Below are 27922 nucleotides of genomic sequence, written 5' to 3'. Positions count from 1 at the left end.
CGATGTAAACACATTACATCATATTCATTGTTGTTTCTCTTCCACATAATAGCTTATTTTTGTTTTATAAAATGTTGAACTTAACTAATTTGTTTACAAGATCGGTTTTGTTTGCTTAATATCTCTAGCCATTTATTGCATTGTTACGTTGAATTTTACAAAACTAGCTATAAACCTGACCTAATTGCTTGACTGAAATGTTGACAGAAACAGTCCAAAGTAATGTATTTCATTTCTATTGTTGTTATGGGGTTTAACGCCATTTTTCAGCACACTATAGGCTATGCATGGCGGCCAGTATTATTGGTGGAGGAAGAACCCGGGAAAACCCCGGGAAGAACCACCGACCCACGAGAAGTTACTGGCAAGCTTTCTCACATACCCACATTAGCCGAATCCCAGACTCGAACCCACGCAGACAGAGGTGAGATGGCAGTGGTCTGTAACGGAGAGCGCTTTAGACCACTCGGCCACTCGGGGCCCCATTTCATTTATATAGCCCTGTGGATAAACATTTCATCTTTTCTAAGCTGTGCGCAGAATAGGCCGACATATCGCGAGCCATGAAAACACGGAGGTGGTATCCCGTGTGTCCAAATTTACTATTATTTTGAACAGAATATTTTGGTGACAATTGCCTATTTTCAAATGGGAAGCATTGCAATATTTATTTTCGTCAATTGGTCGAATTCAGTATGCGTTTTGCTTCAGCAATGGAGACGGAAACCTTACGTGCGCAGAAATGCCCAACAGCATTGCTTTATACAATGTACGTCTCTTTTATCCTCGTTTGATCTCTTTCTGCTTTGGTTCTCCACACCTCTTTTTGCCCCGTTTGGTTGATTTTAGACCCCATAGAGAAGCTAAAATATTTTTACACTCCATGTAAGACTTTTCGCCTAATGTTAACCTCGTTTCGACGCATTTTAATCTTTTCGCTTCTTTGCATCCGTTTTCAATATTAGGTATGGCGGTCTGAAAAACACGGAAGTGACGAGACCCGGAGTAAAGTCATCATCGTTGACGATGATGAAATGGTATATTTGAAACATCTTTCTTGTTTATGGTCTCGGAAATCCAAATATTAGTTATAGTTGCTGGATTTCTGGTGCTGAATAAAATATGAATTAGCCGGTAAAATCGACATAGAATACGAATTATTTTGTACAAGTGCTTGCCTCGAGATTCTAGTGAGGGTCTACTTGCACTTTAATCGTTTATCAAGTTATGACAGCTATGAATTTAATCCTTCGCATTAATTTGTCGACACAGATCAATCAGTTTTGGAATCTTTTGGACCCTAAACATTTTACAGAGTTTTAATGATCGATACAATGTTAAACACTAAAAGGGGCAAGAAGGAAAACGTAGGAGATCCTGAAGAAGTTGGAGATGATGCTAGTTCAGAATCAGAATCGTTAGAACCTCTTCATGAGAATGATAACAAACCAAAACGAAAAGCTCCTCGTAAAAAATCAAAGACTGTGTCCAGTCAAGTACAGTGTAAGCTGGATTTCCCACCATGCCGTGTATGCTTAGGGAAAGGGTCCGGTTTGCATTATGGTGTGAATAGTTGTGAATCTTGCAAAAGTTTTTTTAGACGTTGTCTGACAAGGAAAGAGGAATACAAATGTTCAAAAGAAAGTAATTGTCCAATAACAGACAGAGCACGTGGAAACTGCTCAGGTTGTAGATTCAAAAAATGTTTAGAAGTTGGAATGTCAAGAGAAGCAGCATGTCTTGGACGATACACTTTATCAAGGAGAACCCAGACTATCAGGGAAGCAAAAGGAGGTGACAGTGTCACTTCCTCCAGTCCCAGCACGTCAGTATTTATATCTAGTGATTATGAATCAGAAAATACATCTCAGTCACTATCATCTCCAATATCACAAGTAAAAAGTACAAAAAAAGAGCCAGAACCAGAAGATAACTTAGATCCTGAATTGCTCGACAAGCTCATGCATGCAATGGATCAGATACGCCCATTTGGAAATATTGTTACAGAAGTTGAAATAAGACAGAGGATTAAAGAGGAATATGAAAATTATGTAGCCAAAGCTCATTTGTTTGGTAAACTTTCAGCTGTTCCAAAAGAAGAGTATGCAGCCTTCTTTGAAAGCACAGGAATAGATATTGATGGGCGTCAGGAATTCTTGAGACAGTCTGCCCTCTCATGTCAACCAGTGCTAAATAGTTACATCTCTTTTGCAAATATTGTCTCTGGTTTCTCCTCACTATCTCTAGAAGACCAGTGTAGTTTACTCAAGGCTTCTCATTTTGAATTCATTCTTCTGCTTACATACAAGGGTTATGACCCTGATCTGCAAATGATTCTGACGGAGACAGGGAAAGCCTATCATATTGATCAAGCTGCTGACATCTTTTACACTAGAGAACTTATTGATTCAATATTTGATGTTTGTAGGAAAATCCAAGCTCTGGAACTCACACGTGAGGAAACGGCATTCTTGCTAGCAATAGCTGTTACATTTGGGGACAGATGTACATTAGATAATTCTAACCAAGTAGAGAAAATTCAGGAGAAGATGGTCAGTTGTTTTAGGACTCTTTTAAAACAAACAAGAAAAGAAAATGCATCCCAATGTTTCACCAAAGTTGTGGATTGTTTTATTGCAATGAGAGCTGTAAATGATCGGTACCAGAAAGAATATGGCATTATCTGTCAAGACAAACTTGTACAGAAAGAGGCACCAATTTGGCTTGCTTTAGTGTAAATCTTTTTTGTGTCTTGCCAAAATAATTAAAGGATACTGTTCGTATTTGCATAAAGTTTGATTCAGTTGCAAACAACATCACTGGGTATATCATTGCATAATGCTTTAGCATGTCAGGGTCTATTCTGTGTGTGCAAAAGATTGGCTCAAACAAACTGCATAGACCCAGATCTGCAGGCATATTATATGACATTAGATCTGTGACTATGATGTTTGCAGACTTTGGATCCATTGTATATGTCAGTATATAGAAAGAACTGTTTGACATTTAAATCCTGCAAGAAAGTGGAAGCTGTGATAATAGTGCCATATTTTTTTGTTAGCTGTTTGTTTTGTTGAAGTTTCCATAGACTGTCAGGGCTGAGCAAATTTTGTTTTTAACCACTAGTCCAGGACAAGTGGTTTCAGAAAATTCACTAGTCCCACCTTTCTCTTCACTAGTCCCACCTTACTCGTCACTAGTCCCACCTTATTTTTCACTGGTCCCAAAATGGTAATCACTTGCAGAGATTTGATGAGACATATGTGCTTAATCCTTAGAAAAAACAAACAAAACGATATACAACATAATTATTTCTTAAAAGAATTTAATTTTTCAAAAACATTGGTTGTTATACATTTAGCTTCTTCAGGTTCATGTATATATGTTTTAGCTGATGGATTTGAAAATATGTCCATGTATATGCCTGCCACCTGCACCAGCACTAAGCCAGCAGTTGATAGCTGTATCTGGGTTAAAGTCCTCAAGCTCTGGTCCATTTGCAGAAATGTTCATTAGCATTTGTAAACTCTTTTGGTTTAAGGAATTCCTTAAAGAAGTCTTGATTAAGTTCACACTCAGAAATAGCTACTGCACACTCAGTATCCGTCTTACGTTTTAACCCTCCATTTTCAAACAAATTTACCTTCGCCGAATCGCCGTTATTACCTTACTTGCGAAAATAATTTAGCAAACTCATTTTATCCACAGAGTAACTATCAGCTTGCTTGACAACTACTTCTAAAGTGATCATAACATCAGTTTTCTCCTTTAAATACGAACTGAAACAGTTCATTAATTAGCATAATTGTTTCGCTTCAAACACAATATCGCACGTGGAAGTTAATCATCTGTATAATCAATTTTAATTAAAGAATCATAACTGTCATTTAATCAGTTCATAAAGGAAACCAACACTGGTGTCAGTAAAGTACTTTTCATTAATTTAATTACACTGACTCGCTGGATTAAAATCATAGTGAGCCGCTCGTTATGATCTAGATTGAGTAAACTTATTGCAACAAAATGGTTACAACACTGCTAATTGATCATACTGGCTTTCTTTTGTTTGACGTGTTTTGATTTGCCGATAATTTGGTTGCTTAGCCCAATATGCAGTCAAGCGGTAAAAGGATGTAAATGTATATACGAAGAGGGGTAGAATCAAGTATTCAGTACGCCCAGAGGGCATGATTGGCCAAATAAAGGCAGATATAGTGATTAAAGCACGAAAATAAGGACTAGCCCGACTTTTTTAAAAAGCACTTGTCCCGGACTAGTGACTTGGAAAATTTTACTTGTCCGGCTTCAAAAATGACTAGTCTGGGACATTGGGCTATGGGATTTGCTCAGCCCTGACCATGTTTCATACAGAAATCATATTCCAATAGCAGTCAACCCAATCACATTAATTGTACTAAATGAAAATGTTTTTTTGATATTTTATGGTGTAATGAAACTTTTTCTTATGGGAATAGTTAGAATCAGATCACTGAGACAAAATGTTACTGGCTGTAAACCTTGTTCCCTCATTTGCATTGGAAAATCCTTATTAAAGGAACAGAATGTTTAAAATTTAAGAGACTTGCTTTTCTAATTACAAATAATTTAACTTAAGATCTGAGGTAAATTAAGCAATATTTTCTTAGTGATTATAGCTCATGCTTACTTATTTCTTTAAACTTTAGGTCACTTTTTAGATCTTGTCTGTTACAGATTTGCATGGTAATTAATCCCTTAACACTATGCAGTCACTAGTCGTATCCCTGCTATTGGTGGTAGGTAAAGAGATAAGGGAGGTTCCTAAAAGTAAGTTGTAACTGTTCATTTTTATCTACAGAAGACTTTTTGTAAGACAGAGTTGCAGGATTAATGAGGGTTATTTCCCTTACACTAGGATTTTTTTGTGTTTCATTTCCTACCAGAATTTTTATTTAAAAATATACTTTTCCATTTTTGCTATAAATGAAATAAGAATTTTTTTAAATCTGTCATTAGAATCACTTGTCTTCTGTACAACATAGTTAAACAAGATCGGGACAGAATTGAGAAAAGTTCGGGTCTCACTGCTGATTGGTTTCTTTTTGAGAAGCTTCATCATTGTATTTTTAATATTTGTGGAACATTTTTCTGTATATTTTAACATCCTAAATATACTCAACCTACAGTCTGTGTGAGAGATTGGATGTAATGAAAATCAAATTGGTTGTTTTAACAAGAATTTTACCATGTTTTTTCAGTTTATAACAGTATGGTCTAGAGAACTTATGGTATGGTTCATTCTGTACTGTCTTTTCCCAGTTACTACTTATATCTTCTCAAAAGTGCATAACCAATGCCATGATACACCACCTTTTGATCTACAAGAGCATTATGGCATTAAAACTTTTCAGATTTGTTTTATTCAATATGGGCTGCCTATGCTGCAAAGAACAAAAAATCTCATAAGCCACTCAACAGAATTTTGTCAGATTTGACAGAATGCTTCCAGACAGGAAGCGTATTCAGATTTGTGATAATGGTGGCCAATCCTGCCATTCAGTATCTAGCTACAGTTGCTACAAGAAATTAAAACTTTAATGTTTTCTTGAAACAGCTTGATAGAATTTGACCACATGTAACAGAAATTATTCTGGCATAGATTATGTTCTGGTTTGTACTGATGCTAGTCTGCTGTCAAATACGGCTGCAGTTACAGAAGATAATAAAACTTTTAAACAACTTCTTCTGACAAACTTCCAAACTGAATTTGGCCATAAAGTGTTAAATATGGCCTTTCAAATTAGCTCTCAAAACCACTGAACAGAATTAAGCCAAGATTGACAGAATGCATCCTGGCATAAAGGGTTTTTAAAGGTGCACAGATGATATATGCAAATCTGCTATTAAATACCGCTGTTGCTACTAAAAATGACGATTGCTTCTTCTTAAAAGTCACTTGACAAAAATGAGAATGTGAACAATTTGACAGCATTGTGGCTTCAAGGTGTTTCATGTTTATATAAATTATTCTGATTAACAGCAGTGCACTGTATGTCCACCTTAACCAAAAATACAGACATTTGCACAACTTTATCTCAGAAAATCACTTATCAGATTTTAAACAACTCTGAGGCCAATGGAGAAGCCTTGAAATAATTGTTTTATAAAATAAAACAGGAATCAACAGCACTGAAAGAAATTTTAACAAAGCTTCCAACTGATCCTGATTTCTTAACTAATTGCACTTTTTGCTGGATGAGGATTAGTAAGCTTACTTGGGCCTCTTGCTTGTTCATACATTTATGGCTTTATAAATTGTTTTAAGTTTGGTAATGGTAACATTTTGTCTGATTATGTGTAAGATACAGATCAGTTATGGGGGTGGGGTGGGGTGGGGAAGGCCTGCTATTTTTTGTTAAATTGCAAAATCTGTTTTTCTTATACATCAAGAAACCTAATGAATATCATTGTTTTGGTGTTTTAAAAAAATATAAATCAGAGCAAGGATATTTTTTTCAGGCTTTTTGAGAGATGCAAATTTTGTTTTAAAAAGTTCCAGGCCTTTCCTTCTGAAAACTAAATGGTTGGTACATAAGAAATACCAAAATCTGATGTTATGTAAAGTTCATTATAATTTAGATATTACACTTGAAAGAGATACTCACTTGTTACTGTGATAAGGGCTGCACATTGTCAAAGACACATTTGTTTTTTAATGGCTTTAAATGGGAGGTTTACAGGACTACTAGTGTCTCTCTGACCATCCAGACTCCTGCCTAACTGACCATCTAGACTCCTGTCTGTCCATTACACAATTTTGTGACTGCAACTAGTTTTGCACTTTGCAGGTTTTACTATGCTGAACAATCAGCTGATATTGCATCCTGTTTTAGTTATAAGAAAAATGATTTTTCCTGTGAGAATAATGTTGTTGTTGATATTGTTGTAGTAGGGTTTTCGGAGGCCAGTATAAATGGGGAGAACCCTGGAAAGAACCACTGACCCACAAGAAGCTACTGGCCAGCTTTCTCATGTACCCACATTGGCCGAGCCTAAGACTTGAACCCATGCAGACAGAGGTGAGACGGCAGTGATCAATAAACGGAGAGCGCTTGAGACCACATGGATACTCTGGTCCCTGGGAGAATAGTGTAATCCATCATATGCATTGGTGTGGGATAGAGAAATCCCACACTGAGTCAAAACTTTGTTGTAAGGTATGGGGCTTTTTGATTCTAATCTTGTGGGAGGGATTTCCCTTTCCATTATAATCATAGGCACTGGTTTGAGATAGAGAAATACCACCTGAGTTCTCAGTCATTTTCTTTTGTCAGGTGTGAGACTTTGCAAGTCTAATCCAGTGGGAGAGATTTCCATATCCATTGTGTGCACTGTTTTGGGAAAAGGAAGTCCCACATGAGAGTCAGAATTTGTAGGCAGGATAATGGAGTGCTAATTCTGATCCTGACAGAAGGTTTGATCTATCCTGCATCAGTGCAATTGATGGATTATTTTTGTCTCATTTCAAGCTTTGATATAGTTTTGTTAAGAAAAGATGGCATATCATTGGTAAGAATGTAGCTTTGTTAGTACAGAGTATTTTCTAAACATTATATCATTAGAAAGACCATAAAAAGGTAAAAAAGATTTGTTGTCAAGAGTCATTCCTGTTTGTAGGCAGGTAGATATTTTTCGATATACATGTAGTACCAGTACTGAAACAACATGACATTAGCTACAATGTCAGTGAGTGTACATACTGTATCTGGGATAGGTACATGTATATCCCACATGACTCTCATATGGGAAAACTTTATCATGCATACAGGAATGAGAAATAAGAATCACTTTTAAGATTTGTTTCTTACATTAAGTATCTTTATAGCAATATGTTGATTGCTATATTCAAATGAAACTATGCTGTAACATTACTGTATGCCTTCAGTTTGTACCATTGATATGAACTGGTCTTTTGCCATGATTGCAAAAGTAATGTAAGTGGTATTATATTCTGCCTTGCTTGCAACACTGACTTGAGTGGCCTCAAATGTAAGGGTTTATCATCATTTACTGTTTTCACTTCTTTAAATTAATTCATGTCTAAATTTTTTACATATAAAATATAGGATTACCTGTCTCACCTGCTTAAGCAGAAAGGCATTTTCATAATGCCATTTACAGTCCTGTACAATTTTAATTTTTCTTTTCTATCATTCTTTCATTCTTTTGTTGGAAACATTTTTGAGAATGCTAGGATTTGCATACAAATAGCGTTTTGCAGAGTTATATGTACTTATTTTGAACCTCTTCAGGTTTTAGATGTATTTAATTGTTTCCACCTACATATGGTACAGTAACAAGCTATGTTTAACAAGGAAGCCAGTGTGATCATTTGGTAAAAAAATAAAAACAAAAATGGATCCACATTAATAAGGACCCTTTATCATGTGTATAGTGGGACTCTTATAATTGTGTCACATTGTTCTAGATGAAGTATGTATTGTCCAGTGAAACTTCAGTTATCAGAATCTCAGTTGTCCATATTATTGATGATGTGTGCTTAACGTTACTCTCAAGTTATCTTTCTGATTATTTGATATTGTACATATTGTCTGATTATCTGTGTTCCCCCTGGCTGCTGTCTTTTTTCATTCTATATTAAAAAGATTAAAGACATGCTGTGAGTACCAACAAAATCATAATTATTTATCAGGATTTTCAATAAATGATACCCTTATGTTTTGCAACTTCGAAGTTAAATTTAAAACACTTCTGCAACATGGAAATTCCATCCTGTTTGTTTGTATCACACACATTGATTTTGGCCTGAGGAGTCTTAATTACCCTTGATTCACCTTCAGGTAATATACTATTGAGCATGCGCTATCCCAAAATCATATGCACCAGTGATCAACATGCGGGACTCTGTTTACCCCTTATCTGCCAGTATTATTGCATCCATATCAGTAAGTACTGGGTTGAACTAACAGTTTGCTGATGTCACTCTTTGGTGTTTTTAATTGGATTAAGGTCAGATTGTTTTGAGATTATCTTTGATGTTTATGATAGTAGAAGAGAGAATCATTTCTGACTTGATTGGATTAACTTTTAATCAAATATCAGTTGCTTGTTTGAGTGCCCTTCCAATTATTATCAGTTAGACAAAACTGTGGAAAAAATATGGCAGTTCATGAAGCAAGTTATCAGAGGTAAGTGGACAAGCTGATTGCTTTTTATTGATGATTAATTTGCTTTAATTGGTGAAAAGTTAATAAATTTAGATCGTTTAATTAATGTATCTTTCAGCAAGAATTTAAAAGCCATTATGCTCAGTTATTTATTTTGTGCTTTGGCATTAGTCCAGATTGAGTATCGAGATGGATTTGTTTTGTTATGTTAGATGCATTTGGGAACTGTTTAATCACATTGGCTTATTGAGTTATATTTTCTTTTCTTCACAGTCTCAGAAACAACCTGCCAGGCATACATAATTAGAAAAGAGAAACACTTTACCAAAAATCAGTAATGGCCATGTTTGTTTGTCTGCTTGTATGTTCTTCCAAAATACTGTACAAATTTTTCTCCTTATTCATTATGGGACAAGAAATCTTACACATCAGTTCACTTGACGAATAACAATCAATCCCAGCTATGAGTTCATGACTGTCAAAAACAAATTACGTTTGAGATTTCAGTTTTGACCTGAGATTTTCATTGTGACTCTTGGAATTTGGAGTCAAATGACTCTTCAGTTTTATAATATATTAGAAGCATGTTGCTTTACTTCTGTCTACTTGTGGGATTATCCATTTTTATTTAATATATCTAGATATATTTTTTATAATTAATTGTATGTATATAGTTGGACAAGAACATTAATAATGCATTACACATGCACACACCAGTGAATAAAAAATTGTTTTTGGTTTATTTAAAGTTTTTTTTATAGATAAATTAGATATTTTGACAATGTGTCAGTATTGTTCACAGACACATTCTTTCAAAAGTTCCTAATATATTCTTGTCTGACCCTGGACTGGTTTCATGTTTTTTTTGTTACTTGATGTGTAAAGCTTTTCTGTGTATGTGTACATGATTCAATGTGGATTGTCTTTGGAAGCATACTGGTGTGTTTTTGTTAAATTAACGATGTCATATTTTTTAATACTGGAATGCAAAAGTATTTTTATACCAGATGTATAAAATAAGGTATTTGACACAGTATATATAAAATAAGGTATTTGACACAGTATGAGTGTTATGATTTTCATATATAGTCTATTAAAGCAAGAAGATTTTAAGTGAGGGTATACAATAGAGACGAAACAAACGGTTGTTTGTGTTATAACCTTCTCTCTAGAAAAGCTGGTCAATTTTTATGTTCTACTGGATAGAAAATCATTGCATCACATTTTTAATACATTATCTGTCTGTAATGGAATGAAACATTGCATCTTAGTTTCAGTAAAGACTAATTTGATTTAATGGTATTGTCATTTTCCATCACTACCCATCTTAAAAATATGCAGTAATTTAAAAAATATTCAAAATTCTTTACAAAGTTATGGGTTCATTTTGAAAGTTGCTGTCTTTAGGCTGTGTGGGGGAATTTTTTTAAAATCAGTTAAATTTGGAAAACAATGTTGCTTATTAATGTGCATGTAGAGTAACGGTCCAATAAAAATGAGTTTTATGGTCACAAAAGTAAATGCTAAAGTGGATGAGTATGTTGAGTACAGTGGGTTTTCAGTCATTGTCATCAAATACAAACCTACTCAATGTACTTTGAGTCAGAGTTGAAATAGTGCCAAAAAAATAATGCTTCACACAGCTGTTATAATTTTACAGCCAAGCAATTGACATCCTTTGACAATTACCATATATACTTGCTTATAAGTCATGTCCAACTGCAGACTTCACAAACGCAGATCTGTTATTGCATAAAATGTGCTGGCAGATCTGGGTCTGTGTTGTTGGTTGTAGGATGGGCTTGTATACAAGTATTTTTGGTATTCAGATGCTGTAGTCTTTATTAGACTCTTACACTTGGAATTCAGGGACTTACATGGTAACAATTCTCATGGTTTTGTGAAAATTATGTTTGGTACTTAATTTCATGAACAGAAGAAGGGCTCCTGTCATATCCACAAAAGGATTATCTTATGTTGGGAGTTTAAATTCATGGTTTTAGCAAACACAAATTCCATTATGCTAATACAGTAGTGAATACAGTTAGTACCAAGAAGACGGGTGATGCAACAACCTACACCAGGAAAGCCGTACATAGAGCCTACCATCACAGTAAATGGCGAAACCCTACTGGCAGTCGACAAGTTCACTTGTCTAGGTAGTACAATGTCATGTGCATCAATATTGATAATGAAACCAATACCAGAATTGCTTTGGGGCCCCGAGTGGCCGAGTGGTCTAAAGCGCTCTTCGTTACGGATCACTGCCATCTCACCTCTGTCTGCGGCGGTTCGAGTCAAAGATTCAGCCAATGTGGGCATGTGAGAAAGCTTGCCAGTAGCTTCTCGTGGGTCGATGGTTCTTTCCGGGGTTTTCCGGGTTCTTCCTCCACCATTAATACTGGCCGCCATGTATAGCCTATCGTGCTGAAAAATGGCGTTAAACCCCACAACAACAACCAGAATTGCTTAAGCAAGTATATACTTTAGCAGACTATGTGCAGATGTGTGGGAGCACAGAGGCAACAGTGTACAAATAAAACTTAAGGTCTACAGAGCCATTGTGTTGCTGACCCTACTCTGTGCTTGCAAAACCTAGACAGTATACAGACACCATACCAAGATGCTGAACCATTGTCATTGGGCTGCCTGATGAAATTGATGAGAATAAGATGGCAGGACAGGTTTTTATTTGAGCAGGCATTCCAAGCATCCACACTATGCTAATGAAATCACAGTTGGGATGGGCAGGCCACATCACCAGGATCTTGGAGGAATGTCTACCAAAGATCTACGGTGAACTGAAGGACGGAAAACGATCTAAGGGTGGTCAGAAGAAATGTTTCAAAATCATCCTTGAAACATGTCAATATTGACACCATGTCTTGGGAAGATCTCACACAGGATTGCACCATCTGATGGAGCTACAGATTTTGAATGCAGGAGAACTACAAAGGCAGTGCAGAAGCTTAGCAGTGTAAATCTCAGACAAATAGCACATACTCCATTGATCAGGCAAACATAAGTGATATCTCCTTTCAAGTGTGTCACAGAGCACACTAATTAGCCTGATCAAACACACTCGGAAACAAAATTGGTCAGGTATGTCATGGTCATTTTTGAACTTAACGGATGAAGACCAGTGAATTCACACAAACTCATATTGGTGCACTGATATCTCCAGTTATCATTTCTTTTCATTAATGGAAGTGGTATTAATAAACATTGTGAACAAATAATTTTTGAGAATTCTGTGCAACACATCAGTTAAAAGAATTTAATTGTCAAAGAAACACATACAACTTTGTGAAGAAATCCATCACTTTCATTACCTAATAGACATCATTTTTGCATCATTGCCACTTGACTATATATAGAATTCATTTGTTTCCATGTTAATAACTCATGGAATGCAATTCAGTAAATTCAAATCTAAATTCTTGTACCTGGTCAAGTTTGTATATTGCATCACTCAACAATCTCTGCAACAATGATATTAACCGTGTCATGGTTTTTAATTCACCAGGTTGTAAAGCCAAGTTTGTTCATGGCATGGTTCTGTTGATTGTTAGCTGCTTTTTACCACACTGGATGCCATATTTATGAGATGATGTTAATAAACTTGGAATATGTGCTTGTATCATCATGATCTCAAACAAGTTTCATAATGAGTGAGATCAACACATTATCATGCACCTGAGTTACTGAGCTTGTTGTACCAAGGAGTTGGAATATGTGCTTATATAATCAAGATCACAGAGACATTCAGTGATAAGCAAGCTCCATGTATATTAATATAATATTGCATCTACTTGACTGAGCTTGTAAAGACTGGAGGCCATATTTCTTACCCGATTTTGATTCGACTATGAATATGTACATTATATCATCGTGAACTCTAATGATCAAGATCCATGAATATTAACGAAGTGATCTTGCATCTGTCTCATTGAGCATGTCAACACTCTAGGGATTTTTTTAATCAGAGTTTGATCCAAGTTGTTAACTAGACTGATATAATCACGACAAGCTGTTGAACAAGTCTGATTATTATAAGTTCTACACATATCTGTGAGACATACTTGTATCTGACTGGCTGCTTGGTTGAGTGTGTTGCCACTGAATTTGGTAAGAAACATGTACAATTCTGGTTCAGTGACAAGTGATATCTGCATATATTGCATTTGGTTGGTTGAGATTATTTCTCTTGACTATATTTCTCAAGTGATTTCAATAAAACGTAGTAAAAAGGTTTATATCACCATGGATATATTTGAATCTCTCCCTCTCTCTCTCTCTCTGTCTCTCTGAATTGTGAGAAGAAACCAGCCATCACCAAATATTAAGAGGTATTTGTTATAAACGAAAAGTGAAAATATATTGAGGTTAATGCTATTCACTTGGAGATTATATCATATACAGCGTTTCACAAATACTGCAGTTCAAGAAACTTGTGAGTGGGTGTTGTGTTTGTGAGTGAACTTAGTGTGAAGTTGCATAGACTATACATGCAAGTACCTTAATAACATTAAATGTGTGAAGATGACAGATTGTTTGAAAATGGTAAAAGCAGAATTTTGTCTGCTTAGGATGAGAATGATTGGAAGTATAGATGGAGGATGCTTTCCTTAAAAGTTAAAAACTCCCCCCAACTTGTAATGATATTTCTTCTTCAAATACATTTCCCAATCACATTATGTTAGGAATGTTAGTATTTTACCTCACGAATCCAGCCCTACTAAAAGAAAAATTTGTATTTTTCTGTCAGTTTCAATAGACAAAGCGTAATAACTCTTTCCCATTACTTCCTCTTGGTACCACCAGATGTCACTAGTTTTTAGCTTCACTGCTTTACTGGATGATATCCTCTAGTTTATCTTCCGACAGTCCAAACTATTTTTGTGTTCTATTTGACTTGCTCAACATTACTTTTGGATTTATTGTGTGGATTAATCATATATTCATTTTACAATTTCTGCCAAATTTGAGTGATTTTGTCACCTTTAGGACATTGTCCTTTTAAGACCATGTCACACCATGCTATCGTTGACCTCTGCAGGGTCATTATGATTTAGCGTGACTTTTACTTTTTTTTGCTTGCTTTGTTTGTAATGGAGTTGGTGTTAGCAAGTTTTTAGCATACTGCATTTCAATTTTTCCCTTCTTGTGTAGTTTCAGTAGAATGGTCAACTAAATATTTGAAATGCATAAGTTCAAAGCATAGTCTATAAGTTTAGAATGCAACACTGAATTTTTCAATTCCTTCGCTAGTAATTGGGAATATATGTATATTAGTGAGTTGGTAACTTGATGAATTTCTAAGTGATGCTTTGCTTTCTCTTGTGTCTTTTCAGCAGAATGTCATTTAAATGCTATTTAGGCAACTTCAGAGAATGGAAGCCTACCATTACTCGTGTTTTGTTTCTGCTAAGTATACACTGTCTTTGATATGCAGCATCTGTAATATGTGAGCAAAGAAAGTCTGGGCTACCATATTAGCTAGTTAGTCGCATACTGATTTGCTTATCTATTCTTTTGTTCTTGTATTGTTTCCAGAGAAATATTTATAAAATACATGAAATGCATTTTCAGAGGCATAGTCCATTACGCATAGAAGGAAGGAAAGATGGAATAAGTGAACAGAGACAATATATGGTTCGTTGTTGGCAATACCAACTCTTTGGGAAGTATTCACCAATTTTAGGTAGCCCGTTGAGTGTAAGTACCCTGCATGTCCAAGAATGGCCTTTCGACCTGTGAGTCGGTGCACATGGGATTAGTATCAGATCAGTTGGATCCACCTCCTTATACCAGTGCACAGTTACCGGCTGTCCAGCCTTCACCAACTGTCCAGCATGTGAGACCTTTTAAGCAGACAGCCCAGCAAACTCCTATTCATTGGGGTAGTGTTCCCCAATTCTAGGCAGCCCAGTGGGCGTAAGTCACCCTGCATGTCCAAGCACGGTCTTTGGGCCTATAAGTCCAGACACATGGAGTTTGTACCAGATCCATTGGATCTAATGCATATTAAAACAGCATCATCACTGGTCATCCAGCAGTTCCAACATGGGAACGTTTTCACTGAATCGGTCCAGCCAGCTATAATTTACAGGATTACTAGGGTCGGTAACCAGGGCTGCTCACCATACCAAGGCCAATACTTTGATGGTTTGGCCATTTTACCTCTAATATGACACGTTGCATGACTGCGACCCCTGTCTCTCAAGCCTTGTAATACCCTCCCTTTCTGGACGACCCTGTTTGAGTCGCTGTTGCTTTCGAGGAAGGATAGTGGAAGTTCGGATGCATGCGGCTCAGGAACTGCCCCTCCACTCTGCCGCTCAACCCACATGGGTGTTTGGAACCATTTTATCCCCTGCCAATGTGAAGGTATATTAAGGGGTTCAGGAAAGGGGATCGCAGTTATATATGCACCAATATCAATCCCTAGAAAGCAATGGTACAGAGGCAGTATGAAACCATATTTTGAGTTCAGAACGGGGAGGGGGTATCCAGTTCATTCAGAGGGGCTTTGGGTTTACTTCATCAACAGTCCTCTCTCTTCTTCCCTCTTCACTGATGCACTTTCAGTTTGGGAGAGGGTTGCCTTTCTACAACAGAAAATACGGTCACTCATCCAGAAACAAAAAAAAGGCAGTGGAACTTTTGCAAAGACCACAATCACTGGGGTTTATGCAAGGCTTTTTCTTTTCGGAAAGCAAACAGCAAGTTGAGAACCACCATCGACTAGAGTTGCCACGACCATATCAAGATTGAGATGGCAAGTCGTGAACATTTGCTCTGTTTTTGCTTACCACAGTTTATCAGTTCAAAGTTCACCCTTTGGCCTCAACATCAGCCCTTAGGCTTCTACCGAAATCATGGATTAGGTCGTCATCATGTTCTGGTTGACGTCATCTACAAGGATGGCAGCGTAACTGGATGACATCCTCCAGAAACATATGGTAAGTTTTATTCCACCCCAAGGCAGGAACGATCTCCTCTCTTTTAGATCATCCAGGATTTCTAGTGAACTTGGAAAAGTCAGACCTCCATCCATTCCAGAATTTTGTCCATCTGGAGATGGAATTTTTAACCAACCAGAATGTGGTTTGACTATCTTGTGTTCCCGTATTCAGAATTATCCAGTTTGTTGAGTCCATTTCCAATAGGACTTGGATTTCAGTGAGAGAGTTTTGAAACTCCTCAGTTTATTCAATGTGACAGTGGATTTGATCCTGCTAGACCTTTTTTATATGGACATTGCAAACACAAGGGTGACCCTTTTCAAGTCCCCTTGATCAAACAGTCGTGATCACATCCAAGATTCAGTTATTCCTGTGTCATCGGTGCAGTCTAGGTTGGCTGACCATGGGAATTGCGCTGGAAAAGCTCCAAGTGGCAATAATGGTTGGTACCGATGCCAGTGCACACGGTTGGGGTGCCCACCTGTTGCCAACTTTCACTACCATGGATGCATTGTTAATCACTTTTGAGGAGTTGTGGGCATTTGTCTCCCCTCCCACAGTGCTGAGACCTAAAGTAATCCAAAAGTTACAGAGTCAGAATGGCAAGATGATTCTGATAGCCCCTCTCAGATGGGAAAAACCCTGGGTTGCTGATCTACTCATTCTAGAGATAGATATGCCCAGGTAGTTTCCGGCCAGTCCGAATATTCTTCAGCAACCACAGTCACAGGTGGTCCTTCCCTACCCTACCATCCTCTTCTTCTACATGCTATGCTCTTATTGGGACAACCTTGTGTGACAAACAATTCAAACCTTCAATTGTGGAGAGAATCTTGAGAGCAAGAAGGCCCTCTACTCTGAAGGCTTATGAGGGAAAGTGGCCTGTTTTCAGGGAATGATGCAATGCCATCAACTTCGTCCCTCTCCATACCTCAATCCCTCAACTGGCCAACTTTTTTCTCTAGCTCTTTTAAGAGAAACATTTGGTCCCAATCTCTGTCAAAAGCTACTGCACCATGATATTGGACACATTTGGCATCATAGCAGACATGATTTTGGTCAGGATATAGACTTTTCAGTTGTTTAGACCTTTTTGATCTCAATCAACCAAAATCTGTCACTGTGTTGCCAAATGTAACCAATCCTGGGTTTCAACATTGCTCAGTTAGAATCCGTTCAAACCTCTTGCCCACAAATTACCGTAACCAAAGTCTCTGTCATGCAAGTTATGTTTCCTGATAGTTTCAGGATATGAGAGCTGCATGTCATTTATGTCAACCTGAACTCTCTTCAGTTCAGATCGGAGGGATCAGTGGTTCTCTTGACACAACCAGGATTTGTAGCCCAAAATAGGTTACCGTCTCTTGGTAACCAACAAGTCATCACTTGCTTGCCCTCTTCCATAGACAGGTTGAAAACAGCAGCCATGCAAGATCCTGTTTGTGCTCTCAAGCACTACTTGAAATGCTGAGACAAGTTGTGGCACATCCAAATGCCTCTTCCTTCCTCTTTGAGCCAGAACACAGGATATCATTCCTCAAGCTCTTGCTTCATGGCTGAAAAGTGAGTTGTATGCTTGGTGTACTCGGACATCTCACCAGATCAGTCACCTCACGAAGATTGCTGCTCAGAGGCTTTAAGCCATCTCTGTGAGCTTTGTGTTAGAACGCAATATTTTGATCCGAAATATAATAGAAGCTTGTGGCTTGCATGCAGAATCAACCTTCACGAGTATTCATCAAGATTCAAGATTTAGCGTAGCAGAGGCAAACCTTGAGTCTGGTAGACAGCACAGACAGCCACCAGATCCAACTAGATCAATCAACACAGCCTATTGGCTTTGCTGGATGCACCAGTGAAATTTTGTTGATAAGATTTCAATATTTATCTTTTTAACAGATTAACCTTTGGAGGTTTTTGTCATTTTCGCCTGAAATTCGAGTAGGAAACACATTTTGAAAGCTATTTCTGAATAGATCTGAAAACACCAAATTCCAGGTGATCTTTCAATTACATACTGCCAGGTTGTGTTAGAAACATCGTTTTTCATTGGCTATTTGGCTCGTGTGTGAGCAGAAGGGTAAAAGTTGGATTTTTTTATTATTTTTTTTGTGCTAAATGGAGCCATTATTTTTGTATCGAGACCACTCTTTATTCCAGATGTCCATCTTATCCTAGTTTTTGCAAAGGTTCATCTGTCTGTATGCAGTTCATACCGGTTTGCCTTAGATCTGAGACCAAAAAGTCTAAAATCCAGACACAAAATTGAATTCCGACCACGGGCGAATTTTTGGTAGAAAAAAATTAGGTCCAAAAAATGAGGTTTTTCCCTCTGTTTTTTGTAGTGCAACTAGATATTCCAGATTATTTGGTATCATTGTAGAGCTACATCTGTTTGCCATTCTGTAATGCCACCCACTTTAGGGTATCGTGCATGACCATGATGCTACAGAGCTCGGCAGTAGGCTACTACCTCCTGCCCCATTAACTCGTCGCTAGGGATTAATGTGTTAACAGTATGTTAGGATCACAGGTCAATATACCTCCAGGCTGTGTTACGTAATTAGGATAAAGGGTTATCATTCACATGGGGACTCCAGCTATTCTTCTCTAGGATACGTGAGGTAGTCAGATGCTCATCATCATCTCCTATTACTTATTCTCCTAACCTACTGTGACAGGAGTGTATTCGAAGGAGAAAGTAGTTGTTGTTGTAGGGTTTAACACCATTTTTCAGCACAAGATAGGCTATACATGGCAGCCAGTATAAATGGTGGAGGAAGAACCCAGGAAAACCCGGAAAGAATCACCAACCCATGAGAAGCTACTGGCAAGCTTTTTCACATACCCACATTAGCCAGACCTGAGACTTGAACCCATGCAGACAGAGGTGAGAGGGCAGTGATCCATAACGGTGAGCACTTAAAACTACTTGGCCAATTGGGGCCCCCAAAGGAGAAAGCAAATTGTAAGTAAACTATGTTTCTCTGAGAATACTTACCCAGTCACATTACTTAAAAACCCATTGCCTTTTTTCTATTTAAATAGACATAAAAGATGATTTTTGTGTTTTAATAGGGCTGGATTCGTAACGTAAAGTGCAAATATTCCTAATGTAATGTGATTGGGTAGCTATTGTCGGAGAAACATAATTTACTAAATATTTTTGCTATCTTCTAAAAGTTGATTCTCGCTTTTGCATAATCTTTCATTTTTAACATGAGTGGAAGTTGTGACAGATATTCACGGAATTTGCCACCGATCCCTATACCAAGGGTAGATCACTCTGCCTTGCACATACCTAGGTGGCATCTAACTTTGGGTCTGTGTTTGTTCTACTTGCTATGCAGTGGCATATCTGGGTCTGTGTTGTTTGTTTTACTTGCTATGCAGTGTCATATATGGATATGTGTTGTTTGGTCTTTCTATGCAGTGGCATATCTGGGTATGTGTTGTTTGTTATATTTGCTATGCAGTGGTATATCTGGGTCTGTGTTGTTTGTTCTACTTGCTATGCAGTGGCATATCTCAGCTTGTGTTGTTTATTGTACTTGCTCTGCAGTGGCATATCTGGGCCTGTGTTGTTTATTGTAATTGTTATGCAGTGGCATATCTGGATCTGTGTTGTTTGATCTACTTGCTATGCAGTGACATATCTGTGTCTGTGCTGTTTGTTCTACTTGCTATGCAGTGGCATATCTGGATCTGGGTCTGTTGTTCAACTTGCTATGCAGTGGCTTATCAGGGTCTGTGTTGTTTGTTCTACTTGCTATGCAGTGGCATATTTGGGTATGTGTTTGTTCTACTTGCAATGCAGTGGCATATCTGGGTCTGTTTTACTTGCTATGCAGTGGTAGATCTGGGTATGTGTTTGTTCTACTTGCTATGCAGTGGCATATCTGGGTCTGTTTTACTTGCTATGCAGTGGTAGATCTGGGTATGTGTTTGTTCTACTTGCTGTGGAGTGGCATATCTGGGTCTGTGTTGTTTGTTCTACTTGCTATGCAGTGGCATATCTGGGTCTGTGTTTGTTCTACTTGCTATGCAGTGGCATATCTGGGTCTGTGTCGTTTGTTCTACTTGCTATGCAGTGGTATATCTGGATCTGTATTGTTCTTTTTGATATGCAGTGGCATATCTGGGTCTGTGTTGTTTGTTCTACTTGCTATGCAGTGATATATCTGGGTCTGTGCTGTTTGTTCTACTTGATATACAGTGGCATATCTGGATATGTGTTGTTTGTTCTTTCTATGCAGTGGCATATCTGGATCTGTGTTGTTTGATTTACTTGCTATGCAGTGCCATATCTGGGTCTGTGCTGTTTGTTCTACTTGCTATGCAGTGGCATATTTGGGTCTGTTCGAGTTTCTATGCAGTGGTATATCTGGGTATGTATTTGTTCTACTTACCATGCAGTGGCATATAATGCTAATAATAATAATAATGAGGACTTTGTATTGCGCCTAATCTTTAGAAGCTCGAAGCACTTTACAACATTAGACAACACCTATAAGATAAAAAAAACATAATGATATGATTACAAGAACAAACACCATGAAATTAGAAAACATTAAAAAACATGCTGAGAATATTTAAGGTAGGAAACATTATTAGATCTTTAAGTTTGTTCATGCAGTCCAAATAAGTGAGTTTTGAGAGCCCTCTTGAATGTGATCACTGTATCTTTGTGTCTAAGTTCAGTGGGCAATTCATTCCACGTTGCTGGGCCGTGGTATGCAAAAGAACGCTGTGCATATGACTTTGTTTTCATAGTGGGAATAATGAGTATACGATTGTCAGAAGAGGAGCGTAAGTATCTTGCTGGTGTGTAACGTAACACAGAGAACAAATTTTGTGTTTGATTCTGGATCGAATGAATAGCCTGTGTAGGGTACAGAGCAGCGGGGAGGTGTGCTCTGATAGTGGTACTCTAAGTATGATCCGAACAGCTCTGTTTTGAACTTTTTGAAGTTTCTGGAGCAGATATTGAGATGAACCAGACATAACTGAGTTACAATAGTCCAGTCTTGAAAGTACTAATGAACACACAAGTGTTTTAGTGGCATCAACTGAAAGATATTTACAAATTGAGCTGATACTTCTCAGCTCAAGATATGCAGCCTTGCATATGTTCTTGACATGTTGGTGCAAGGTGAGAGTACTGTCCAAAGTAACACCTAAGTTTCGTACTGATTGTGTGAATTTAATGTTAGTGCTGCTGATATTTATTGTTTGAGGTAAAGGATGTGAATGAGAAAGTCTTTGTGTTGTGATCAGAATGGCTTCAGTTTTATCATCATTCATCTGCAGCTTGTTCCATGTCATCCATGATTTCACATCAGAAATGCACCTCTCTACACCTTGGATGATAGCATCAACTTCATTTGTGTGGCTAGATTTGTATATTTGGGTGTCATCAGCGTACAATTGGATGATGATGATCTATGACACTTGAGAGCGACTGAGTGTACAGAATGAAGAGAACAGGTCCAAGAACAGACCCCTGTGGAACACCACAACATAGATCAACTGGGCTGAAGTGTATTCCATTTGCCGATACAATTTGTGTCCTCTTGACCAAGTAGGACTTGAACCACAGTATATATCATGGTCTATTGTGTCAAATGCTGCAGACAAATCAAGGAGGGTGAGGACTGTAATCTTTCCGCTATCCAATGTAGAAAGAATGTCATTAACTACTTTTAGAAGAGTAGTTTCACTACTGTGGCAAGGACAATATGCAGATTGTACATTGCTAAAAAGACTGTTTGAATTTAGATGAGATACAAGCTGGTATAGAACAACCTTTTCTAAGATTTTTTATATGAATGGGAGATTAGAAACTAGGCAGTAGTTCTTTAAATCATTATGGTCTAGTGTTGGTTTCTTCAGCAGAGGCTTTACAATGGCAGTTTTGAAAAATGATGGGAATTCCCCGGATGAGAGAGAGGTATTAATAACATCAGTTAGCGAAGGCAATACTGGATCTAAACACTCAAGCAGCAGTGATGTTGGAATTGGATCAAGTTCACATGACTTTGGTGCACTCTTCATCACGATTGTACATACGAAATCCATAGAGACAGGTTCAAATGCTGCTAATGGTTGCCGCTCAAATTCTGTATCCCAACTGTTTGGTGACGATGAGTCAATTGAAATTGTGGTGTCAAGCTTATCTCGAATGGTTTGTACTTTGTCACGGAAGAAATTTGCAAACATGTCCGGAAGGTCGACTGAAGACAAGGTAGTTGGAAGTGGTGTAGATTTGTTCCTTGACATTAGCTTGTTAGTAATCTTGAAGAGCTCTTTGCAGCTGGAACTTTCCATGAACTTAGTAGTGTGGGGCTGATTTCGCTGCATGGACTATATTTGTGACATTCTTCTTAGAGGCTTCATAGATTTGCTTATGAATAGTGAGTCTTGTGGAAAGCCAAAGCCTGTCAGCTTTAAGGCAGTCTCTTTTAGCAGTGCGAAGCTGGTCCCTATATCTGGGTCTGTTCTACTTGCTATGCAGTGGCATATCTGGATCTGTGTTGTTTGATCTACTTGCTATGCAGTGACATACATGGGTCTGTGGTATTTGTTCTACTTGCTATGCAGTGGCATATTTGGGTCTGTTCTACTTTCTATGCAGTGGTATATCTGGGTATGTGTTTGTTCTACTTGCTATGCAGTGGCATATTTGGGTATGTGTTGTTTATTCTACTTGCTATGCAGTGGCATATCTGGATCTGTGTTGTTTGTTCTTCTTGCTATGCAGTGGCATATCCGGGTATGTGTTGTTTGTTCTACTTGCTATGCAGTGGCATATCTGCATCTGTGTCATTCTTCTTGCTATGCAGTGGCACATCTGGGTCTGTGCTGTTTGTTCTACTTGCTATGCAGTGGCTTATATGGGTCTGTTGTTCTACTTGCTATGCAGTGGCATATCATGGTCTGTTGTTCTACTTGCTATACAGTGGCATATCTGGATCTGTGTTGTTTGATCTACTTGCTATTCAGTGTTATATCTGGGTCTGTGCTGTTTGTTGTACTTACTATGCAGTGGCATATTTGGGTCTGTTCTCCTTTCTATGCAGTGGTATATTTGGGCATGTGTTTGTTCTACTTGCTATGCAGTGGCATGTCTGGGTCTGTTCTACTTGCTATGCAGTGGCATATCTGGATCTGTGTTGTTTGTTCTTCTTGCTATGCGGTGGCTTATCTGGATCTGTGTTGTTTGCTCTACTTGCTATGCAGTGGCATATCTGCATCTATTATTTTCTTGCTATGCAGTGGCATATCTGGATCTGTATTGTTTGTTCTTCTTGCTATGCAGTGATATATCTGGGTCTGTGCTGTTTCTTCTACTTGCTATACAGTGGCATATCTGGATCTGTGCTGTTTGTTCTACTTGCTATGCAGTGGCATATCATGGTCTGTTGTTCTACTTGCTATGCAGTGCCATATCTGGGTCTGTGCTGTTTGTTCTACTTGATATGCAGTGGCATATCTACATCTGTTATTTTCTTGCCATGCAGTGGCATATCTGGATCTGTATTGTTTGTTCTTCTTGCTATGCAGTGATATATCTGGGTCTGTGCTGTTTCTTCTACTTGCTATACAGTGGCATATCTGAATCTGTGCTGTTTGTTCTACTTGCTATGCAGTGGCATATCATGGTCTGTTGTTCTACTTGCTATGCAGTGCCATATCTGGGTCTGTGCTGTTTGTTCTACTTGATATGCAGTGGCATATCTGCATCTGTTATTTTCTTGCCATGCAGTGGCATATCTGGATCTGTATTGTTTGTTCTTCTTGCTATGCAGTGATATATCTGGGTCTGTGCTGTTTGTTCTACTTGCTATACAGTGGCATATCTGGATATGTGTTGTTTGTTCTTTCTATGCAGTGGCATATCTGGATCTGTGCTGTTTGTTCTACTTGCTATGCAGTGGCATATCATGGTCTGTTGTTCTACTTGCTATGCAGTGCCATGTCTGGGTCTGTGCTGTTCTACTTGCTATGCAGTGGCATATTTGGGTCTGTTCTCCTTTCTATGCAGTGGTATATCTGGGCATGTGTTTGTTCTACTTGCTATGCAGTGGCATATCTGGGTCTGTTCTACTTGCTATGCAGTGGCATATCTGGATCTGTGTTGTTTGCTCTACTTGCTATGCAGTGGCATATCTGGGTCTGTGTTGTTTGTTCTACTTGCAATGCAGTGACATATCTGGCTTTGTGCTGTTTGTTCTACTTGCTGTGTAGTGGCATATATGGATCTGTGCTTTTATTCTACTTGCTATGCTATGCAGTGGCATATCTGGGTCTGTGTTGTTTGTTCTACTTGTTATGCAGTGTAATATCTGGATCTGTGCTGTTTGTTCTACTTGCTTTGCAGTGGCGTATATGGATCTGTGCTTTTTGTTCTACTTGCTATGCTATGTAATATCATATCTGGGTCTGTGTTGTTTGTTCTACTTGCTATGCAGTTTAATATCTGGGTCTGTGTTGTTCTACTTGCTATGCAGTGGCACATCTGGATCTGTGTTGCTTTTTCTACTTGCTTTGCAGTGGCATATCCGAGTCTGTGTTTGTTCTACTTGCTATGCATTGACATATCTGGATCTGTGTTGTTTGTTCTACTTGCTATTCAGTGGCATATCTGGGTCTGTGTTTGTTCTTGATATGCAGTGGCATATCCAGATATGTGTTGTTTGATCTACTTGCTCTGCCATGGCATATATAGGTCTGTGCTGTTTGTTCTACTTGCTATGCAGTGGCATATCTGGGTCTGTCCTGTTGTACTTGCTATGCAGTGGCATATCTGGATCTGTTGTTGTACTTGCTATGCAGTGGCATATATGGTTCTGTGTTGTTTGGTCTACTTGCTATGCAGTATCATATCTGGGTCTGTGCTGTTTGTTCTACTTGCTATGCAGTGGCATATCTGGATCTGTGTTGTTTGTTATTCTTACTATGCAGCGGCATATCTGGGTCTGTGTTGTTTGTTCTACTTGCTTTGCAGTGGCATATCTGGATATGTGTTATTTGTTCTACTTGCTATGCAGTGTCATATCTGGATATGTGTTACTTGTTCTACTTGCTATGCAGTGGCATATCTGGGTCTGTGTTTGTTCTACTTGCTATGCAGTGGTATATCTGGGTCTGTGCAGTTTGCTTATGACTGTTGAGCATACATGGTACTAAAGGGACCAGCAGATTTGTCTTTTATGGACAAGCATCATTAATATAGAGGATTAGAATGGTTATATAGGGCAGGGGTCGGCAACCTTTTGATAATAGTGTGCCAAAGAAGGATTTCTAATTCATTCAGCGTGCCAACAACCTATATTCCTATAAGTCTACCTGCTCTACCATATTTTTATATATTATAAAAGTACTCATATATATGAAACTACTATTAAAACAAATAAATTTGATCTTGAATTTATTAATGTTTAATTAAAGAAATTGAACATAAAAACTTCAATTGAATGTAATTAATCTGTATCTCAATTAATGTGAGCCTTGTCCTTGCATGCTCTTAGTTAATTATTCAATATCAGGTACATATTTGGTCACTTTCAGCTTCACACAGGCTTCTGAGTGTTCAGGTGTTAGGCGACTTCTTTGTGGACTTAAAACAGCTTTCATGTGAGAGAAAATCTGTTCACAAGTATAAGTTGAACCAAAAGCTGAAAGCAGAGCAAATGCAACTTTCTTCAAACAGATGAATGCTTCAGGGAGGGATGTCCAGCAGTTGAGAATAGCAGCTGACTTTTCTGAGCAGTTTCTTTCCAGAGATTTCCACAATTCAGCAAATTTTGATGTCCATAATTTTGATGTCTTAAATTCAACATGCTGCATTTCAAAATCGTCAATATCCATCCACCTAAAAAGATCCAGATCTAATTGGGTAGTAGTCAGATCAAGCAAGTCAGGCTTGATGAGGTATGAAAATATGGGTCCATGAATTTGAAAATCTTGACATCGTTTAGCAAACTCCACTTTGAGTGCTTCAATGTACTTCTGAAGCTCATCTATATTCACTGTAAATCGATCTGAATGAGCCTTCACATTTGGGAAGTACTTCAATGTTTTGGCATTGATATCACGACAAATTATGTCCAATTTCAACGCAAATCCTTTCCAGTAGCCAAAAAGTTAAAGTACTGTTTGACCCTGTTCTTGTAAATGCAAGTTCAATTCATTTAAATGTGTCGTTATGTCTGTCAGAAACATCAGCTTCAACAGCCAGTCCTCATCATTCAGTTCCGGAAAATGTTGTTCTTTTTCATCAAGAAACACCTTAATTTCTTCCAGACAAGAAATGAATCTATTCAAGACTTTACCTCGACTAAGCCAGCGAACATTGCTGTACAACAGGAGATCTGCATATTCACTCTCAATTTCTTGTAGAAGAGACTTGAATTGCCTGTGAATCAATGGAGAGCGGGAAACTATAAAGTTGACTATCTTAACAAAAGTTGCCATCACAGAGTGCAAGTCCAGTGATGAGATCTTTGCACACAAACTCGCCTGGTGTATAATGCACTGGAAGTTTAATAGTCAACATCCAACGTGATTCTGAAGAAGTGAGACAAATCCTTTCTTTTTGCCAACCATTGCAGCAGCACCATCAGTTGTTACACAGAATAATTTATTCAACTCGATGTTCTGATTTTTGAAATAGCTTATGAGTGCAGTCAGAATGTCCTCTGCTTTGGTTGTATCATGAAGAGCTAACAAGCAACACAACTCTTCATAAATACGAATATTTTCACAATATCATGCGACTACAGCTAGGCGTGACAAGTCCTTCAAGTCAACGCTCTCATCAAGAGCGACACTAAATACAATAGCTTGATTTAATCCAGTCGTTTGTTTAACTGTTAAATTTTCAGCCAAATCAGTTATGCGCCTCTCAATTGATCTTGCAGGAGCTGGTATTTCTCAAATCTGAGACAGTATAGTTTCTTTATTTGGTAAATCACTGAACAGAATTTCAGCACTGCTCAAAAAAGTTTCTTTGATGTACTCTCCATCTGTAAAAGGTTTGCCTTTTGAAGCCAGACACTGAGCAATTTTGTAACTACATTCAGTAACTTTATTCTTCATTCCAACTGCTTGACTCAAAATACCAAGTTTGTTTATTGAAACCAGAAATAGCCTTTTAGATGGCTTCACTTTTCTTTTCAGAGGTTTTAAACTTGGATTGATGTTTGGTTTCATAGTGTCTTTGTACACTAGACATACAACACACAACACTTTCACAACAGAAAGCACAAACAGCACGATCCGTTTGTTGTATAAATCCATATTCTTTTGTCCAATTTTCTTGAAATGGGCATTGATCAAGTTTTTGCCTTTTTTCGGCCATTTTAGGGGTACTGTATTTAATACAAGAACATAAGAAATAGCAATAAAACTACAAACGTTTAACACGTTGGCCGCATCCCTCAGTAGCTGCAGCATGCAGTGACTGGTGTAGCGCTTTCGGCGCCACACTAATATAGCCTGCTGCTGGCCAAATATTAAGAAAATGATATGGCGCCGTCCAGTACGCGCAGCAGCCATTATGCTGACATACGTTGTTTTGACTTGCATTAAAAAAAATCTTTCTTTCCACTTATTACCTTTTTGGGGGGGTCTTCTGCACGCCATTGAAAATCGCTCTGCATGCCAAGTCTGGCACAAGTGCCGTAGGTTGCCGGCCCCTGATATAAGGGACCCTCTCAGCATAAAGAGGTTAGTGTTATGACTGGTTGGCCTTTATTAGGATAAAGTGACTAGATGGGACATCAT

The 27922-nt window shown here is 38.0% G+C and overlaps 2 protein-coding genes across 2 annotated transcripts; one reads left to right on the top strand and one right to left on the bottom strand.

Moving 5' to 3' along the window:
• The first annotated feature begins 989 nt into the window (after positions 1–989).
• Positions 990–10464, top strand: LOC149775723 (vitamin D3 receptor-like). The gene has a single exon (XM_089944275.1). It carries the CDS (start codon positions 1323–1325, stop codon positions 2736–2738), a length of 1416 nt encoding a protein of 471 aa, XP_089800401.1. The 5' UTR covers positions 990–1322; the 3' UTR covers positions 2739–10464.
• Positions 10465–25669: 15205 nt separating this feature from the next.
• LOC149775722 (general transcription factor II-I repeat domain-containing protein 2-like) lies at positions 25670–27235 on the bottom strand. Its single transcript, XM_089943516.1, has 2 exons — positions 27112–27235; positions 25670–26262 (listed from the first exon to the last, which is right to left on the bottom strand). Exons 1-2 carry the CDS (start codon positions 27233–27235, stop codon positions 25670–25672), a joined length of 717 nt encoding a protein of 238 aa, XP_089799642.1.
• Positions 27236–27922: the final 687 nt, after the last annotated feature.

The sequence above is a fragment of the Sinohyriopsis cumingii genome, chromosome 19 (genome assembly GCF_028554795.1).
Source record: "Sinohyriopsis cumingii isolate HCF-2022 chromosome 19, ASM2855479v2, whole genome shotgun sequence".
Lineage (NCBI taxonomy): Eukaryota > Metazoa > Mollusca > Bivalvia > Unionida > Unionidae > Sinohyriopsis > Sinohyriopsis cumingii.
The sequence above is the reverse complement of the archived record's forward strand: the minus strand, read 5'-3'. Positions and strand labels throughout refer to the sequence as shown.

Excerpts from the sequence above, each read along its gene's own strand:
- LOC149775722 (XM_089943516.1), bottom strand. The coding sequence starts at position 27,235 with ATGAAGAATAAAGTTACTGAATGTAGTTACAAAATTGCTCAGTGTCTG. Across the intron at positions 26,263-27,111 it reads CAGTGCTGAAATTCTGTTCA|GATTTGCGTTGAAATTGGAC; the intron begins GTGATTTACCAA and ends GCTACTGGAAAG.
- LOC149775723 (XM_089944275.1), top strand. The coding sequence starts at position 1,323 with ATGATCGATACAATGTTAAACACTAAAAGGGGCAAGAAGGAAAACGTA.